This window comes from Trachemys scripta, chromosome 1 (genome assembly GCF_013100865.1).
Source record: "Trachemys scripta elegans isolate TJP31775 chromosome 1, CAS_Tse_1.0, whole genome shotgun sequence".
Taxonomy (NCBI): domain Eukaryota; kingdom Metazoa; phylum Chordata; order Testudines; family Emydidae; genus Trachemys; species Trachemys scripta.
In genome coordinates this window covers 156,887,084-156,908,176 of record NC_048298.1, presented here as the reverse complement: position 1 = coordinate 156,908,176, position 21,093 = coordinate 156,887,084, and the positions used below count along the sequence as shown (strand labels likewise).

At 42.4% G+C, this 21,093-nt stretch overlaps 1 protein-coding gene across 1 annotated transcript in view; it reads left to right on the top strand.

The window, feature by feature from the left end:
* The window catches only part of GUCA1C (guanylate cyclase activator 1C), a 31,574-nt gene extending 12,906 nt beyond the window's left edge, over positions 1-18,668 (top strand). Inside the window, exons 2-4 of the mRNA XM_034758678.1 lie at positions 10,893-11,042; positions 14,669-14,756; positions 18,538-18,668. Of these exons, the coding sequence (XP_034614569.1) occupies positions 10,893-11,042; positions 14,669-14,756; positions 18,538-18,668 (369 nt within the window). The remainder of the gene's footprint in view (positions 1-10,892; positions 11,043-14,668; positions 14,757-18,537) is intronic.
* The last annotated feature ends 2,425 nt before the right edge of the window (positions 18,669-21,093 follow it).

The following is a 21,093-nucleotide window of genomic DNA, read 5'->3' as shown; positions in this document are numbered from 1 at the left end:
GTTGCTAACCCCAAAACTGGGTGTTTTAGGTCAGGGATCCATTTTATCTGAATTCCCCACTTTTATTTTGTGTAGTGGCTTAAATAAAGGGTTTTGGTCTTCGTTATCTCTAGAGTTCTGTGTTCATGAAAGTAGCTAGGCTGATGTTTAGGTTTAAGACAGTAGAGCTGCCTCTTTGTCACTTTAAAGGAGTGTGATGCTCCCCGTGGGTTGCCAGGTTTGTGAGGCACCTCACCATCTCCTGCCTTTAGCATGATGACGTCTTGTCTGTGCCTGTCGTGGATCACCTCCCTGAAACCACCAGCCTCTGGCAGCACAAGCGCTGCTTTCCAGGCCTTGTTCTCTCTGTATTGGTAACAATAGGCACACACCAACCCTGCAGCGTCCAGCCCCTTATCCACAGAACACTTACAGAATTAAGTGACCTGCAGTTCCCAAGGGAACAGTACACACCAGCTTGTAAGATTCAACTCAGGACCATCACTGTGCTTAACACCACAGCACTTAAACTTATTCTTGTTTTCATGATAAATATAGCTATTATCAAAGAACAAAGACCCAAGTGCTCGTGAGTAAGAATTTTGGAAACAAATGATTACTTATAAAACAAAATCGTAACACACTTTCTAGAGACTAAACTTAACTAGCAGGTTAACCTCCCATCTAAAGACGTTTATCTCAACCAAAGTTCTTGCCAGTCTTTTCTACCAAGCCTGGCTGAGATCCCTTTTTCCATCAAGCAAACTTGCTGTCCATTTACTTCCTCAGTGAAGGGTGCCTGGGTGTCTTTTTTGTAGAGTAAGCCTTTGATCTGCACCCCCAGACAGGGATTCCCCTCTTCTGCTGTTTCTCTCTTCCCATTAGTGTCTTTCTGAAGTTCCCATCAGCTCTTCAGTAGCATTTAACATAAAATGCTAATAATTGCCCATTGTGAAAGAGACAATACTCAGTTTACATGTAAACAGATGGCTGAACACCTCTTGTCTGACAGAAAACCTGTTTTTCATTTTTGCTGGTGACCAATACTTAGAAACAAGCTGTAAGAAAGAACATATTTTCAGGGTATCTACAGAACTCCTTACGCAACATTCGTAAATGCATTCTGCAATGGTATTGATGACCAATGTGACACCAGCTTTTGAGATCTCACATGACACACATTGGGAAACTAGATTGTGGATGCCAGACCCAAGAGATTCCTGTAACCCCTCTGAACCCCCTTGCCAGTTGGCATCTAGAGGTTCTTGGGTTACAGAGAGGCTGGTGCACAGCTCCTATGACATTGCACCCTCCTTTGTTTTCTTCTCCCCACTACTTTTCTGCATTTATACAGGCCTGGGCCCAGGGCCTCCTAGAAGTTAAATGGAAACAAATTATAGTCATTGTAGGATTTTTGTCTAATTTTCTAGTGCTTGTTCCTAAAGTTGTACCCAGGTTTAGAGCTGTGACCAGAATAGTTCCAAAAAAAAAAAAAAAAAAGCCCCAGTGGTGGCTGAGTGTTAATGGGCTCCCTGTTGTGCATGTCCTATATAGAGAAAGAACAGCTTAACTCTTTCTCATGGAGCCTCCGAGTTAGCACAAGAGATTAATTGTATATAAGCACCAAATCCCCACGCCTGTTTGGAGTCTCGTCAGCACAGTTCTATTTTTTGTTAATCAAGCACTGATACTTTAAAAAAACCTCAAAAAAACAAAAACAAAATACCCCAACCCTGCAATATAGTGAAATATACATAAAACTCTCACATTTTGCCTCTCAGTCATCAGATCAAATTGGTAGGGGCAAAATCTATCTTTTCAGAGCCTATTAGATTCGGTGATCTGTGTAAAATGTGTTCTCAGCCCAGTTCCTAGTGGGCAGATCCTCACATTGCCAAATTCCTGTCAAGATGGTCACTAACTGACATTCTTGCTGGCCATCTTAGCAAAGAGGTTAAACATCTGAGTGGGCATGGAGTCTGAACTAACCTTTAACCCACTAAATATGGACAGGGTTTAGGACAGCCCAGGCAGCCTAGCATGGGCTACCAAATGACGAGGCCTGAAACTATAGGTGAGAAAAGGCGTAATGGGTGACACCTTGGACATTACCCTGGTGACCTTTTGGGAAGTGTGAAAGGCTCCCCTGGTCCCCCTTTCAGAGCAATGTACCTGGTGGGGCCCCTAGCCCAGAGCATCTCCTGGTTCCTCTCTATCCTGGTGACTATGGATTACACCACTCGCTTCCCCAAGACCATCCCGCTAAGGAACACCACCGCTCGAACCATCGTGGTGGAAGTTTTGAAGGTCTTCAGCTGGGTGGGCTTGCCCCAAGAGATCCTTACTGACCAGGGAGCAGATTTTACATCCTGGCAACTCCACCAGGTCTGTGGGCTTCTGGGATCAAGAAGCTGCAGACTTCAGTCTATCACCCCCAAACCGATGGGCTGGTCAAGCAGTTCAACAGAATGCTGAAGGACATGCTCTGCAAGTTTCCACCCAGGGACCTGCGCCAGTGGGAATAATTAATCCCACCCCTGCTGCTCACCATCAGGGACGTGTCCTAATCCTCCACAAAGTTCTCACCCTTCAAACTGCTGTACAGTTGCTAGCCTCTGGACCTGCTCAGCCTAATGGGGGAAACCTCGGAACAGACATCGTCACAGGCCCAGGGCCTCTACAATATCTGCTACAGTTATAGGATGCCTGGCGAGGGAGAGCTTGCAGGCTGCCTAGAGAGGCACAGGTGAGAACATACAACAAGGGAGCCTGGACACAGGCCTTTGAACCCAGTGATTGGGTTCTCCTCTGACTTTCCTTGGAGGAGTCAAAACTCCTAGCCCAATGACAGAGGCGATATGAAAACCGGCAACCCGAATGACAAAGGAAGTGATAGCTATACCACGTCAATCTCCTGAAGCTGTGGCATGAGTGGGAAGGGCTGCTAATTGCCCCATACCTTCCAAACCAGACCTGGGTCCCCAGGTCCCTGGGACCGCTTACTCCAAAAAGCCCCTACTCAGAGACACCCTCATATAGGAGAAGCAGGCCATATGCCTGTTGAAGACCTTTCCCAGGACCTTCACGGCCTTACTGGGCCAAAGCACCCTGGTCCAGCACACCATCATGACAAAATCAGGAGAGGTAATCCATGAGGCAACGTGACCCCTCCCGCAGCGAATGTGGGAGGTGGTAGAGAAGGAGGTCCAGGTGATGGTGGACCTAAGGGTTATCAAAAGGTCGAAGAGCACATGGCGCAACCCCATAGTGCTGGTCCCAAAGCTGGAAAGGACCCTTTGCTTCTGCATCCATTTTCAGAAGGTCAATGCCTTCTCCAAATTCGATGCCTATCCAATGCCCCAGATTGACAAGCTGCTCAATTGACTCTGAGAGGCCCGGTACATAACAACCCTCAATCTCATCAAGAGTTATTGGCAAAACCCACTTGATCCAGGATCAAGGGGGAAAAGAGCCTTTGTCACCCCAAGCAGGCTCTATCAATTCTCCTGGATGCCTTTCAGCCTTCATGGCACCCCTGAAACATTCCAGCGACTAATGGGCCACCTACTCCAGCCCCACACTGAGTAGCCACCACTTATCTCGATGATGTGGTGGTATACAGTCGCCGCTGGGAGGACCATCTAATGTACGTGGCAACTATTCTGAGGGCTCTCCCCAGGGAGATGTTAGGCGAACCTGGGGGTCTGTGGAGGAACAAACATAAGTGGTAAAATTACTACCCCTTCTGAGTGTACCTTGGTCTCTTGGTCCAGCTTTGGGACCAAGAGACCAAGGTACACTCAGAAGGGGTAGTAAGAAGTAGCCCAGGGACACCAGATATTAGTTCAGTTGTGTTGCCAGAGTCTAGGTCCACATGTTTCGGTGGGATCCCCGATGACCAAGTGGCAGAACTCTCGGCCACTGTCAAGGCCCTGAGCTGGGACCCAGTGGACTAGAGCAGGCCCGGGTCCCCTTACTCCCTTGCCACCTCCTCCTTTTGGGGGCTGGTGGCCTACTCACTTGAGGCCAGCGGGTCTACTCACGGAGCCCTTAGGCTACTTATTGCTGTGTCCTATCCAGGGGGACAGAGCCCTTAGAGTGCTAATTCCCCTGTTGAGCACTGCACTTATAGGCACAACATAGTGAGCTACATGAACCCTTCATTTTGAAAGGGGTATTATCTTTGTAGAGCTGATGGATGTCATGTAGCTGGAGACAGGAAATATATTTCAATCTCTTATCAGCACTCCTGTGTCACACTTTTATTACAGTATGTATTGGGTAGGCATGCCGCGTATCTGCCTGCATTTAAAAAAGAATTTTGATACGAGCTTGGGAGTCTAATAAGTGTTCTGCACAGCCTCTCAGTGCCTCAGCCAATTTCTACACTACTAAATTATGTTGGCATATAGCCACTGCAGTTATTAAGTAGCTTGTGCGTGTGCACACTCTGCTCCTTGTGTCAGCAGTGCGCATCCTCACCCGGAGCACTTGTATTGATTGTATTGTCAGTGTTGGGGCAGTGTGGGACTGCTCCTCAAAGCCAGTAACAGTCTACATAAGCAACACAGTGTCCACACTGACACGGTGTCAACCTAATTACATTAACTATAACTCTACGCTGCTCAGGGAGGTGGTGTTACTAAATCAGCGTACAGAGGCACTTATGCCGGTGGGAGCCAAATTTTAGTGACGACACTTCCACAGCTAGGTCAACTTAATGCAGCTTACATTGGCCTAACCCTGTAGTGTAAACTCTACCTAGATTACCAAATAGAAATGGATGAACTTCAAAATGTTCAGAGTTCTGTTTGGACAGGCATCCAACAACTTATCCTTCTTTAGTTTTTCCAGACATTTGAGCTCCTAATTTAAAACTGTCAAAATTAGCCAAACCTCCAGTCCTGAGTAAACAAAACTGAGTTGGAAATCTCAAATAAAAAAAATATTGTGATTTTTTTTGGGGGGGGGTCTCCTTATCCTGGTACCAGATGGAAATATTGTGGCAATTCCTTTTCCAGAAAATGGTTACTAAATACTATCATGGGATGATGCTTCAGGGATAGATACTCAAGAAATACTCATTTATCAAAGGCTAACCCTGTTGCTGTGACAAAAGCATCTTTATCCCTCCCTTCCTCTGGTACACTGGCTGCTCAGGCTACGATGTGGCTCAAGGTTTTTGCAGGTCTATAGTTTTTGCTGGTGAGGCATGATTAGCTATGTTGGTTTCAATCTCACTGTTAGCCAGGCTTTTCATCTTGGCCTGACAGCCCATCATTACTTAGGGAGTGGGTGGATATGCACACATGCAAATGACAACTCAGCACATTATATACCAGCATCCTGTAGCCCAGCATGCTAACAGGTTAGCTAATAAACTTCCTCAACTGTTGACACTTAAAAAAAAAAAAAAAAAAAAAAAGCCAGAGAAACACCAGTGGAACCAGATTACAGGAAAGACACAGATGTGATAGCATTCTCCAAAAACCAAAATAAAATAGAGTGAGAGAGGGGGTATGTTTACACTACAAAATTGATTTCTATAAAATTGACTTAATCTTTAGAAATCGATTTTATACAGTTGATTGTGTACGTCCCCACTAAGTGCATTAAGTCAGGGGAGTGCATCCTCAATACCCTGGCTAGCATCGACTCACGGAGCGTTGCACTGTGGGTAGCTATCCCACAGTTCCCACAGTCTCCGCTGCCCATTGAAATTCTGGGTTAAGCTCCCAATGCCTGATGGGGCAAAAACATTGTTGTGGGTGGTTTTGGGTACATGTCGTCAGTCTTCCCTCTCTCCCTCCCTCCCTCCCTCCATGAAAGCAACGGCAGACAATCGTTTTGTGCCTTTTTGCCTGGGTTACCCATGCAGACACCATAGCATGGCAAGCATGGAGCCCGCTCAGCTCACCGCTGCTGTTGTGAGCATTGTAAACACCTCACACATTATCCTGCAGTATGTGCAAAACTGGCTAAGAGATGCCAGCACGAGGACGATTGTGAGGAGGACATGGACACAGACATTCCTGAAAACACAGGCTTGATGTGAGTGTCATGCACCTTTCCCGGCCATCCCACATTGATGTCAGTGAAACGTCCCTTGTGATCCACCAGTGCTTGCAGCACCATTGAGAAGTACCCCTTGCGGTTTACATACTGGTTGACAAGGTGGTCCAGTGCCAAGACAGAGATATGAGTTCCGTCTATCGCCCCACCACAGTTAGGGAACCCCATTGCAGCAAAGCCATCCACTATGACCTGCACATTTCCCAGAGTCACTACCCTTGATAACAGAATGTCAGTGATTGCAATTGGGATATCATAGCAGCAGTGGGGCTGGTTGATACAGTGGAACATCTATTCTGGGCCTGGCAAACAAGCACAGACTGGTGGGACCACATAGTGTTGCCGGTATGGGATAATTCACAGTGGCTGCGAAAGTTTTGCAGGCGTAACGTCACTTTCCTTGAACTTTGTGAGTCGCTTTCCCCTGCCCTGAAGCACAGGAATACCAAGATGAGAGCTGCCCTGACAGTTGAGAAGCGAGTGGTGATAGCCCTGTGGAAACTTGCAACGCCAGACAGCTACCGGTCAGTCGGGAATCAATTTGGAGTGGACAAATCTACTGTGGGGACTGCTGTGATCCAAGCAGCCAATGCAATCACTGATGTTCTGTTATCAAGGGTATCAAAAACAGCACAGCCCCACTGTAACAACCCCACCCCGAGTGCCGCCCTGCCGAAACAAAAACAAAACCAAAAAAAAAACCCAAGTGCTGTCCCACCAAACAAAAAAAAAAAAATTTAAAAAAAACCCGAGTGCCGCCTCGCCACCCCAAGATTGGCCGCCCCTTACAAGGTGCCACCCCAAGCACGTGCTTGGTCGGCTGGTGCCTGGAGCTGGCCCGGAGAACAGGAAATGAAATTCAAAATTTCCTGAGGCTTTTCCTGTGTACCTGGCTAGTGCATCAGAGTTCAAAGTGCTGTCCAGAGCAGTGACATTGGCACACTTTGGGATAGCTCCTGGACGCCAATACCGCTGAATTGCATCTCCACTACCCCAAATTCAACTCAGCAAAGTCGATTTTAGCGCTACTCCCCTCATTGGGGAGGAGTACAGAAGTCGATTTTAAGAGCCCTTTAGGTCGATGGAACGGGGTTGGTTGTGTAGACACATTCATTTTAAAATCAACCTAACGCGGCTAAATTTGACCTAACCTCGTAGTGTAAACCAGGCCAGAGAGAGGGAAGAAAGTAGATCCTGGTAATAGTTGCTGAGTAAGTCTAAAGTTTATCTGTAGTTCCATGAGAAATAAGCAGCATGAACTTCTCAAAAAGCAACAGTGCCAGACACATCTGATCACTTTCTTAACACAATTATAAAATTAAAGGAAGAAGGTCACACACTCAGTATAATAAATCTGGGTTTCAGTAAAACTTTTTATAAATTGTTTCATGAAATCACACTTGAAAAATCAAAATTTAAACTGGTGTGGACATGATACTGCCATGTAGACTAGACACTGTCCAAAGAAGGTTGTGCTACATGACACACCAAATTCTGGAGAGGTGTCCAATTTCATATTGTCAGGTTCGGTATCAGGCTTGGTCTTAACACCTTCATGCAATGGCTGGCAAATTTCACTGACAATCTGTTTATCCCCTAACCATGAATGAAGAATCTATCTTTATATGATTATTGGAAGGGTGTAAATGCTAAGCACCATATTCTTATCTATATTACACCAGTAAAAATAATTCCACTAGTTAATGGAAAAGTCCCTATCACTACAAGACACCGGGATCCAGGTAGCTCCATCACACCTTTTGGGCTTGCCTCTTCCTGGACCAGAAAATTATTCACACTATATTGGAGTAAGGGTCTGTGTTAGCCAGTTAGGATAGATCTAATCTTGCAACCCTTGGCTGTGACCAGCTTAGCAAGGTTGAAAATAATTTCTGAGCACCTTGATCTCATTAATAGTTAGCTGTGATTCCCAGAGGTCTTAATTGACTCGTGTTGTCTGTCTTCAAGCAGCTGACTTACAGACCAGAGACAGAAGGTACATTTTCACAGCTCTCGGTGTTCTTGCCTCTCACATTTTATATATGTGTTTCTTTTTGGAGAAGAAACAAGAAACTTCTTATGGTCTATTAAAATCCTGAGAGCCACCACCTACAAGAACAATTTCTATCATTTAAAACTTTCAAGCAAGGACTGATCTCTTTAAACACTTGAACATAGTCCCCTATTTTCTCCCTTTGTATAGTCTTCTTTTTAAAGAGTTTTTATTCATTAACATTATTGTTTCACGTGAGCACCAAATGAGGATTTTAGCATTTATTAATTGCAAAGTCCTCAACAATCCAAATGCCTCTTAATGTTCTGGCAGTAACTATAAGTTACAAATTATAACTTCTTAAATACCCAGGCAGTCCTTGCAATACTGCCTCTCTTTTATTATTAACATGAATATCGGCCAGATCCTTCAAAGAGATATGATTCAGACCCTTGAGGAAGATCACAAGAAAATTACCCAACTGCGAATTTTTGATATGTGATTGAGATATGACTGGAGTAAATTCCCCTTCAAATTCTTCTTCGCTTTCTCCATCTTCAGCACTACTTCATATCATAGAAACTATCAAACTGGATCAGATCTGTGGACCATCTAATCTAGTGTCCCCTCTCTGAGAGTGGCCAGCATTACATGCTTCAGAGAAGGAGCAAAAAATGCTGCAGTAGATGTGCCATACTGTCCGGAGTGGTTCATGAGCAAGAATACCAACCTCAGGGCAGATCATTACAAACCAGGGCACAAATCCCACTCTATCATTCGATTTCACAACCAAGTAACAAGTATAAACTCCTCAGGCACTATACAGTCTTAACTTGGAGCCACACACAGTCCCCTTGGGCATTCTGTTCTATCTTGTCACCCAGGCAAGCTTCACTCGGTGATATATTGTCTCTTTTACACAAAAGATCACAAAATATTCCCGTTACTCCCAGTGCCAAAGGACCAGTCACTTACCCCATGTCAATTTGCACCCTAGATCTCACACCAAAGACATGGCTTGTAGCCAATCCTGTAACAACCTAACTAAAGGTTTGTTAACCAGGAAAAAGAAGTGAGAGTTATTTACAAGGTTAAAGCAGGTAAGCACACACACACACACACACACACAAATGAGATACAAACTTAAATTCAAAAGTTAACAGAAGCTTCTATAATAAGCAAGCTTTTATGTCATTCGGGGCTAACCCAAGCCAAGCAGCTTGGGGATCTCTTGCTAATGTTTAGGAATCTTTGTCCCTCAGAGTCCAGACAGCACAAAGAGACCCTAACGCCCTCTGGTCAGCTCAGGGATTTATTATCTCCACCTCCCTAGAGCCCAAGCTGATAGGTCAAGCACTTCTGCACATGGGTGGGTGGTGGGGGAGCAATCAACAAAGTCTTTGTTCCATAATGGCCCATTTGGATTCAATAGTCCTTCCTGATGGGCAGGAGATAATACCTCCTCTAGAAATCCAGCTTTTTGCATTAGGTGAAGTTTTTTTCCTATTTGGTGAGTTAACACAGTTTCAGAACAAATATTTTACAGTTATGGAGCAAAGACTTAAGTATCACCTTTTATAGTATGGGTTATTGATATAATAAGTAGGATTAATACATGCAGCATCCTACAAGCATTCCATAAAGTCTAAACACTTCACATATTCTTATAACACTAATATCTATTTTAACTATACTAACCCACAGGTAAGCCAGACTGGTTTCCAGCTATGCACTTGTTAGTGTTCAGTGAGGCCTGGGCCATGGCATGATCTACCAGCGTCACAAGGCAGATGTTGGCTATTGTCCCCCACGAAGGTCTCCTCCTAATCCAATAGAGACTGGTTTAAATTCTGAAGCATGAGGTTTTTATAGCCATTCCAAAATTTGTTAGCTGGAGTCGAAGAGAGATTGGACACTTATGTGGATAAACAATATCCAGAGTTATAGTTAAAGCTAAATTCTTGGCCCCAACGTCCTGTAACAATGACCTCCCACCAAGAGATCAAGTCCCAGCCCTTTTTCCCTACCCCCAAAGTGAAATTGCCTCTAGATCTCCCACTTGTGTCCCCAGCACTCCAAAGTCTTGCAACTGCTAGTCTACCTAGCAGTGGTGGTGTTTATGCACTCTGGCCAGCTCTGGTCCTGTCAGTCGCTGCTGGAGCAATACTCAAAGCCTTCTGTGTTGTATCACTACTACTGTTCCTTTATAAGTAGGCAGCAGTCAGAAAATGAATGGGTTCTGGATCTCTGGGGGACATGAGTGGTGCCACAACAGGTAAACAGTAGGATGGTAGGACAAAGTTTTATTTACTTATGTTCTTTTTAAGAATTCATTGGGGGGGTGGGGAGGATGGGAGAAGGGGAGATACCCACCCTAACGCTGTTTTACTGGTGGAGTTTACCACACGAACACCACAGGGAATAGGTCTGCTGGGTATGAAGATGTCATTTTTCAGTCACTTTTTCAAAGCATTACATTTTAATGAGCATCATTTTGTATCATTAGTACCAGTGAAGATAGGCTGCTGGAATTCCTCTTTGGGGCATGAAAGTATGTTGAGAAGCCATTTTCTGAATTCCATTCCAGACCATGTCAATATCAGCTGCTTAGCACAGAGCTTCCCCATGGCTCACAGGGGACGATATGATATGTACTAAGGCTCTTTTCCACATTGATTTAGGCTGAGCTATGTATTATTCTTTTTAAATGCCATGGAAGATTTTCACAGCAAGGTGCTTTATAAATGAGCTTATATTATATTGTATTAGATGACCTGCTTATGCAAGATTGCTGCCAGAATGAAAGCAGACCTTACTTGTTAAACACTACTTTTTTAATCTTCCTTAGGATGGATTTATAGACTTTTTGGAGTTTATAGCCGCAATAAATTTGGTTATACGAGGGAAAATCGACCAAAAACTGAAATGGTATTTTAAGCTATATGATGCTGATGGAAATGGATCTATTGACAAAAAAGAACTCCTAAGCATATTCACGGTAAGCAAGTCATATACAGTAGCAAGTCCATTTAACATAGCACATTGCCTTTGGTGGAGTGATTTGCCATGTAATGTAAATGATTCAACTACAGTTTACCAAATGTTTCTGGTTGGAGATGTTCTCGCCATTATTTATGCTTGTTGAAGTGCATGTATCTGAGTATTTTACTTCAAGCCTTATCCTACAGGTGTACCACTTGAGTCAAAGAGAAATACTATAAATCAGTTATTTACTGTAGAGAGATTATTTTGATGAACTGCACTATACAGAAGAACAAACCTGTACCAGCATAATGATTAGAGCTGATCAACATTTTTGAACCATTTTTTTCATAGAACAATGGCCTATTCTCAAACTAAACTTTTTACACACAAAAAATGATGCTATCACAATTTCCCAATTTTTGTAAAATTTCCCACAATATCAACTTTTATTGAAATAGTGTTCAGAGCAGTTACATTTGTTTAAAAACTCAATTATCAGTAAGCAAATGCAGTTTTGGTAAATTTAATGAATGTGTGGAAGAACCTCAAAATTATTGTGATATAATTTTTTATAAAAATTCAAAAAAATTCATGGAACCAAACAATTGCCAAATTATTTGCAAAATCATTTCCCTATTCAACCAACTCTGATGAATAATAATTTGCATTTAAATAGTTCATTTCATCTAAAATGGCTTAAGGTGCTTTGCAAATTTATGGAACTGTCTTAAAAACAAATCAAAAATATAGGAGCACTCTTTACAGACAGGTAGGACAAGGTTCTTGCTCCAAATAGCATACAATCTAAATGAAGAGTCAACATGAGTCTTCTCCTGATTCGTTGCTGCTGCCGATGAGTGGCTGTATCTTCCAGAAGAGCTGAGACCCTTTTAAGGGCTATTACGAGAAAGGCAAGATGTGGTAGCTAGGTTAGCCATATGTTGGCAAGAGGGAAGTTGCTGGACCTCATACTTCTGAGCTGCTCTGAAGAGAGGGAGAGGAGAGGTTGGCAGGCCCAGATTGCTCACTGGCTCCATGTTGAACTTTACGCTTCTCTAATATAGGTGTTACACCTCTTGTGTAGCTAGGGAAACTAAGGTGTAGACTCTTTGAGCTGGCCTTTATCTAACCAGGGAAATTGCAATGATTTAAATTAAATTGATTTTTAAACCAAGAGTTAACGCCAGCACAGCCCCCGGTGTGGACATTCTTATTTCAGTTTGAATGNAACAGAGATTTTCTAGGTTTCAGAGTAGCAGCCGTGTTAGTCTGTATCCGCAAAAAGAACAGGAGTACTTGTGGCACCTTAGAGACTAACAAATTTATTTGAGCATAAGCTTTCGTGGTCTACAGCCCACTTCTTCGGATGCATATAGAGTGGAACATATATTGAGGAGATATATATACACACATACAGAGAGCACCTGTTCATGCTCTCTGTATGTGTGTATATATATCTCCTCAATATATGTTCCATTCTATGCATCTGAAGAAGTGGGCTGTAGCCCACGAAAACTTATGCTCAAATAAATTTGTTAGTCTCTAAGGTGCCACAAGTACTCCTGTTCTTTTTACTTTAGCTTAACTTAATCCAGTTGCCAATTGATTTAACATAAACTTAAATAAATCACTTATGCCAAATAAGATTGTCCACACACTGGTTTGCATCAGCTTAACTGTACCACTCATTTTGTGCAATAATAACCAAAGTCTTCCCTACACAGGAAAGCTGAACCAGTGTAAACCTAAGATCTGAATGTAAAATGATAAAGTCCTGCTCCCTTGCTGAAACCACTACACTACAATTAACCGTGATACAGTGTACTACTTTCTACCCAAAGCTTCAGTAGGTTCATGTAGAATGCTAAAAATGGATGTAATTTGGAGTATGTTCAGATGAATGCAGACTAATTCATATAGCTATTCTTAAAGACTGGCTATTAATTAAAGTATTGCCCATAAAATAGCTCAAGGCAAGGACAGTCATGATCAGATTCCCACAGCAGATGCTGGATATGATACACTTTAAATTTCAATATTAAGATAAAAATTAACAATAAACTCTAACGTCTGATTTTTCTGTACCATTAGGAGTGCGGCAATATCTATATCCATAACTGGTTATATCCACAGCAAATTTGTTGAGCATATATATTTAATGAGTCTGTTGGCATCATTTACAATTAAAGATAGGCTTCCCGAGCCATACTTTGTGGCTTTAGCCCGTTGATACAGAGAACACTGTTGTAGAGAGGCCCACTTTTTTGATTGACAGCATTTTACTTAGCCTGAGGGTTGACTTGTCATGTCTGTTGCTAGACTGAATCTTGGGTGGCAGTGCTTAGAGATGAACACTAATCTTTCTACTTCATGATCAGCAAATATTTGTCCAATGACTTTTTTTGGTTTGCAAAAATATTCATGGAAAACAAGTCTCACATATACTCCTGTGACTGCATGCAAATTTGTGGGCATTTTGAAATGCCTGAGTCCTCTCTGCCTCTTCATAAGTGCCATCCAGTCAGTGAAGAGATTTACATGATCAATCACAAACAAATAATCAATAGCTAATCGTTACAAATAACCCATATACTGAAACATATTCGGATACAATGCTTGGGATTTATAGATTGTATTATTATTTATAAATTTGCAGGAGTCATTTGGGTTGAAATGTTCAACAAAATCTCTTTGGAGATGATTTAGGAAGAGGGTGACCAGATGTTCTAATTTTATAGGGACAATCCCAATATTTGGGGTTTTGTCTTATATCAGCGCCTATTACCTCTCACCCCAACCCACCCCTATTTTTCACACGTGCTATCTGGTCACCCTATTTAGGAACAGAAATAAAGGGCTAAAATCATAGCCTCAATTCTCTTCTACCAGTGGATCAACAACTATAATAGTAACTCTAAGGCCTGATTCAGCAGATCCCTTAAGCATTTGCCAAGTGCATTGTGGAGCTGGAGTCTCAGTCATTATTAGTGGGCAATACTTCTACATCACGTCACAACTGGCACTAAATGACAATCTTAGCAGAGAAGACTGCAACGGAATGCGACCAATTTGCATTTTCACTCCTAGAGGTAAGTCCCTCCACTAACAAGAAAGTGGTAGAGAAGCTTCTGTTTAACTCAATCAGAGGATAAGTAAAGACCTTCAATATCCAGGGCTATCAGTCTGACATTTATTTGTGATCACTGGAAAAAAAAATTTTTTTCAATAGAAAAGTTACATAAATTTTCTCACCATGTTCATTCCACTGTGTAAAATATAGTTGTTATTTTTTAAAATTGCACAGAACATTATGCATTGTCCAAACCATAGAATTCTCTAGGGCAGGATACAAGTCCTGCTGTGGAATCTAAAGTGTGTTTCAGAATTGAGGTGTCACATGATTTGACTAGACCTTTAATGGTATGTAAATTAGGTCTATAATCCTTCAGGCTCTGTTATGATAATTAAATTTCCAATCCTCATTACTGAAGATTTACTTGAATTCATAGCTGTTTCTTTTAGTGGCTCAAATGGATTGTTAAGCTGAAGTGTCACAGCCAAGTGCCTCAGTTGCTGCCACGTCCTTTCTTAGTTTGAGGGAGCAAACCCTGAAAACTCTTCCTTTATTTGTGTTTTCAGGCTATCCAGGCTATTAATGGCAACCAGAGTATGACTCCTGAAGAGTTCACAAACATGGTATTTCAGAAGATAGATATAAACAATGATGGTAAGAGTCTGTACCACTTCACTTGACTTTGTAATTGTTTTTTTTTTGGGAGGAATGGGGGGAATATTGAATATATATGTATAAAAAGATTGAAGTGATTAGCAGTAGTAGTAGGCCTCATTCTTCTCTCATTTACATGTATGTCAGAGGAGTTACTCCTGATTTCAACTGTTGTATCAACTAGAGCAGAGGTGCGCAAACTACAGCCTGCGAGCTGGATCCGGCCCATCGGGGCTTTGGATCCGCCTCGTGGAATTGCCACTCCTGTGGAACCACGGGCCCCGTGCCGCTGCTGGAAGCATCTGACACCAAGTCCCTGTGGCCCCTGGGGGAGGGGAGACAGAGGGCTCCATGCACGGCCCTCACCTGCAGGCACTGCCCTGCAGCTCCCATTGGCCAGGATCGGGGAGCTTCAGGGGAGGTACCCGCAGGTGAGGGAGCTCTCTGCCCTCCCTCCCCCAGGGGCCGCAGGGACATGGTGCCAGCCACTTCCGGGAGTGGCGCTGGGCCAGGGCAGGCAGGGAACCTGTCTTAGCCTGCTGTGTGCCACTGCCACCCTGGAGCTGCTCCAGGTAAGTGGTGCCAGGCCAGAGCCCGCACCTCAGCCCCCTGCCACACCCTGAGCCCCCTGCCATACCCAGAACCCTCCTGCACCCAACCCTCTGCCCTGAGCCCCCTTGTACACCCTGCACCCCTCCTGTACCAAACCCCCTACCCTGATCCTCCTAACCCCCGCCTTGAGCCCCCAACACACCCCTCCTGCACCCCAACCCCCTGCCCTGAGCCCCCTTGTACACCCCACACCCCTCCTGTGCCCCAACCCCTTGCCCTAAGCCCCATCCTGCACACTACACCCCCTCCCACACCCCAACCCCCTGCCCCAGCCTTACATTCATGGCCCTGCATGCAATTTCCCCACCCAGATGTGGCCCTCGGGCCAAAAAGTTTGCCCACCCCTGAACTAGAGTATCATCAGGCCCATTGACTTACATGCACATAATGGCTGTAAAGTATCAGAGGGGTAGCCGTGTTAGGCTGAATCTGTAAAAAGCAACAGAGGGTCCTGTGGCACCTTTAAGACTAATGGCTGTAGGGCCCCCATATTGTTTTTTTCTAAAATACTGTGCATCACAAGACAACATAGAATTGAAAATGCATTTGGAAACTAAAATCTTGATCCACCATTTGGAGTTGGGGCAAATGTTTATAATATGAAGTCGTCAAACTTCTTCATAATTTGGGCCACATCTTAATAGTATCTTTTGGTCACCTCTCCTGCCAGTGGTGATCATGCAGATCACATCGCTCTCTCAGTAGCAATCACATAACATCTGTGTGACTATTACCACAATTGCTGACAAATCAGCAATATTAGGAAAATATTGTGTAGCAAGGTCATGCATTATCAGATTTTTATTGTATAGCTATTGGTACCTTACGTTTAGTTTTAAAAATAACCTGTGTGCAGTATTTACAGATCATAAATAGTATCCCCTTGGATGCACTTTTCCTGTCATTTGGCTCATCTTTTGTCAGAACTCAGATTCCAGGCTCCAAATGTCAAATGCCAATGTTCTGGACTCTACAATCAATCATATTGTTATGCTTTCTGCTGTTAATGAAACTGATTTATGTAGCAATTGGACTGTAATCAGTAATCCACAGCAAAAAGAATCTGTAAATAACATTGAAATCAGACCAGGATTTGGGCCTAGTATTTTGGAGGAGGTGCTCCAGTGCTTCTGATGGTAGAAAATCAGACTAAAAGTAAACTGTTTCTTCCTAGTTCTGATAGCTGCATCTCATCACTGTCTTTAAGTAATTCTGGTGTTCAGCACAGACTCTGGAAATCTGGAGCACTTTACATGAGTCTGTCATTATCTAATCAATATTTGTGCTCTGAGTGTCCAGTTACAACACAGGCTTCAAATACATCAGGACTAATTACTACAGCTGAGAATAGATGTTGCTGTGCAGCTGGCTAACTGTAAACACCATAGTTTGGAGGAGCCTGCATAAGTGTTATCATTTCCTTTATAGGGCTGTGCAGTTAAGTTTCGCCTTTATGCAGCTTTCACTAGTGGCCTTTCCCCCCTCCCCAACCTCCACCCCCAGGAAATGCAGAGCATTCACAGCTGCCATTGATTTCAGTGAGAGTTGTGGTTGATTAGTTCCTCTGTTAACAGACAAAAACTACCTATGATCTGATTTTCAGAGTTTGAAATAAAACAGGCAGGGTAGGCAATGCCAGTTCCATACTCCCAGTGATCTCTGTTCAGATCTTGAGTAAGACAGAACAGGAAAATAACAAGGGTCCCAACTCACAGAAAATAGCCATCCCTTGAGTATTGTGTTAATTTAGATGGACTATATGGGTCCAAAGAGTCAAAGGAGTTAACGTATCCCAGTCACTGCCCAACATTAAACAGTGTTAAACAAGATTTGGGGTTTAGTATACAGGCACCTCAGCTTGCCTAGTGCGATGGTAAACACATCATTAACAATCGTTTAAACCATTTATTAAAGATACAGAAAAAAAGGAAAAACAGTCAAAGCCTATGAAGAGTGAGATATTAATTAAGGCTTTCATTTCAACAACATCCCTTGTTCCCTTTCCCTTTAGCTGTAGACAGCTTTTAAAAGAAAACCCTTTGTTTGACAATCTTTTAGATGGTATTAAAGATGGTAACAACTGCCCTTTTTGGGGAAAAGAGAAGTTAGTTAAAATCGACTGGAGTTGCTGTTGTAAAGTTGGATCCCATTTCCTGATAGACAAAACAAGACAAACACACTAGAGGGGAGAGAAAAGAACAGCAAAGATAGAAAATGCAGCTTCTATCTCTGGTGTTGACTTTCACTTGCAACCTCACTTCTGGAAAAACACAGGCACGGCTCACGGTCTATTGAGCCACTCCAAGACCTGGCAACCAGGACCTGTGTCAGGCTATTAGGGCATTGCTTTTAGCTGCCTTTCTGGTCACAGGTTTCCAGCGGTATTGTAAAATGGCCAGCTAAGCTAGACTCTTATTAGACAGAAGGAAAAAGGAGAGGGATAGGAAAGAGAAGAAATTAGGTGTGGCAGGAAAAGGATAAACAAGGGGGGTGCGGCGGAGGGAGGTGATAGTCTTTCACAGCCCAGGTGGTGTTTGGGATTCAGCCAGCATCAGTGGAGGTGGTGATGTCATCTTAATTTCTCTCAAGGCCTGGTCTGGTCAGGACATTTCTCAATATCAGGTTGACAAATGCCCAACAGTATTACAGTAGATCCTGGGGTCCCTGGAGATGGTGAGAGTGTTAGCCATGATGGTTAAGCTCACTGCAGAGGTTGTCAGTAGACAGCTTCTTTTCAGCGTCTCTCCTAATTTCCCTCCCAAAGTCTTTTCTTTTAAGGCTCCCAAAAGGGATTGATGGACAGAATAGCTCATCCTCTCATTATTTTGTCCACCAGTTAGGCCTAATTTCTGACATATCAGTTTGGGTTCACTGATTTCCAGTCCCACACTCCTCTTGTTTACCAGGCATGATCTTGACACACTCCTTGAGTTATATCAGTAGGCCTTTTTGTTTGGACTAATTCTATCTTTCTGTTTCCCTTTTGCACCTTTTCTCATCAACATTTATTGTTATAGGTTATTGTGACATTTTATAAACTTTAATCTATTTTCCCACAGTGATGCTCACAAGTGGAGTAAATTTGTAAGCCCAATTATTACAACAGGGCTAAGAGGGATCTAATAACCTGTGGCCTCCAGTTTCTAACCTGCATTTTATTTCATTTTAGGTGAACTGACATTAGAAGAGTTTATCAATGGTGTGGAAAGTGACGCAAGCCTCTTGGAACTGATTTCAAAAAGTTTTGACCTTTCCAATGTACTTAAAGTCATACAAAGTGGGAGGCGGCACAGCATCTGAGGTTTTCTGACCCTGAGTGGGGTCTGTGACACCACGGATATTGCAGGGAAGATAATATTTAGTACTTTCACAGAGCTTTAAATTTTCCAAGCTCTGCATAGACAGTCACTGACGTCAAACTCCAGGAATAATTGTCACTTCAGAGATTTCACCCTTGAGTCCGTACCTTTTTTTCCTTTCTTTCTTTCTTTCTTGTCAATGGATGCAGCAGCCACTGAACATCAAACTTTATCTATTTGTTGCAGTACAACCAGCCTCTCTGTCACTATCTACACCGTTCTGAGTAATGGATAAACACTGATAACAGTACAAAAATTAACCTTTGCAGAAGACCTTGAGTTAATGAAATTGCTTCTTTTAAGTACAGGTTGTTTAACCTGCTATTTACAATGTGGTGATAAACCATTAGATAGGATTGGCTTCTATCTGGATCAATTAAGAATGAAGCTTAAAATAGGAGTGGATTATCTGGGAAACACCTCAATCAGCTTACTGTGCCAGAGATAAACATCCATTTGGAAAAGCTGTTCTTGGTTTTATTACATCTGTAAATTAAAATGACTTAATGCTTTGATATTCGATGGGGGGCTTATTAAACCTAGTTTTCTTCTCACCTTAATCTTAATGCAAACATTAATCAATTCATTAGCCTTTGGAACTTCTTGAGTAACACAGCTCCTTATGGAGCAATTATTAAAAAGTCCAGAAGACAGTTTAAAAAATCCCACAATTTTACTTTATAAATAATAAGATTAGTTGCCTGAGCTGAAAAGAAACTTCATGAGCGGACTGCAAAGGCAGAATTATAGTTCTCTCTGGTTCCACTGAGGATTGAGTCTCTCTCAAATCTTCAACAGTTATCAAATTACAAGCATTATATTATAAGAATAAATTCTCATTGGCTGATCATACCATGGGGCATGACACCGGTGCTAGTTTCTTTTGAAAGCACCAGCTTCATGCACATTAATACTTGCCTGGGTTATTGCACCACATAGATGAAGGAAAATTATCAAGGCTTGAAAATGAAAATGTTTTTCTCCCAAATTCACCTCAAATCTGTGTCCAATTGCACATGATATGTGCCACATCATCTGTAATTATTATACCAGTTGCTGGCTTGATCAATACAGCAGACAGCCAGGGTATGCAACAAGCAACACTTGACATTATAAACAGTCCTGACATTATAGCTTTGACATTTAAATCTTTCATTTCCCTTCCAAAAAATAGAATGATAAATGAGACTGCTGGTGGGTTAGAACTTTAAAATCTTCTATTTATTCATTATAGACACATTACTATGTCAACATCAGTCTCATTTTTTTCCCAACTTAAGGACTAAAAAAGTGAGCTTGAAAAAACAATAAGGGATATTTCTGTTTTTAGACTCTTTTGAGGTCATTTATAATTCAAAATAGGCTTTGATTTAACACACGAAGGTCAGAGTTAATAATGTTGTTTAATCAATTTGAGTACATTGAAATTGTTAGGTTATAGGCTCTTAAACAAGTGAAGTGATTATCTTTTCAAACTGACTACTAAACATCTATTGTGACCTTTTTCATAAGGGTTTTTTACTATGCAGAGATTTTTTTTAAATTGCCTAACTATTGTATCGAACTGTAATTACATATTAGAAATGACCAGGTCACAAGGAGTGTTATGGTCTATGAAAGGAATAATGAACATGAGAAATCTTAGTTGACTCTTTGTTAAACTATGGGCAGGTCTACTCTTAGGCTATGTCTACACTTACAAGCTTACAGCGGCACAGCTGTACCGATTTTTCACACCCCTGAGTGAACAAAGTTTTGCCAACACAAGTACTGGTGTAGACATGGCCTTAGACACTGCAGCTGTGCCGCTGTAGCACTTCAGTGGAGATGCTACTTACATCGATGGGAGGCCTTCTCCTGTTGTTGACAATACTCTACTTCCCTGAGAGGCAGTATCTATGTTGGTAGGAGAAGTCCTCCCCTTGCCATAGCACCGTCCACACCCTGGGGTTGGTGGGTTTAATTGCATTACTCAAGGGTGTGGATTTTTTACACACCTGAGTGAAGTAGTTATACCAACCTAATTTCCCTGTCTATATCAGGCCTAATACATAAATGAGGAACTGAAATGCCAAAATATCATACATTAAGATTCTTACTATTATTATATTTGTATTACTGTAACACCTAGGAGCCCTAGTCATGGGCCAGAACCCCATTGTACTAAGTGCTGTACAAATACCAAAGGACTGTCTAGCAGAAACCCAGGTCATTAAGAGACAATTAGCCTCTTTCTGTTATGCCTAAATATTGCAGCACATTTGTCATTTCAAAATTTTGCTCATCATTGGTCTCTGCATTAGTTCTTCGTATGTTTGGTCATGTACAAGGGTTTTTATGTATATACATATATATATAATTTTTTT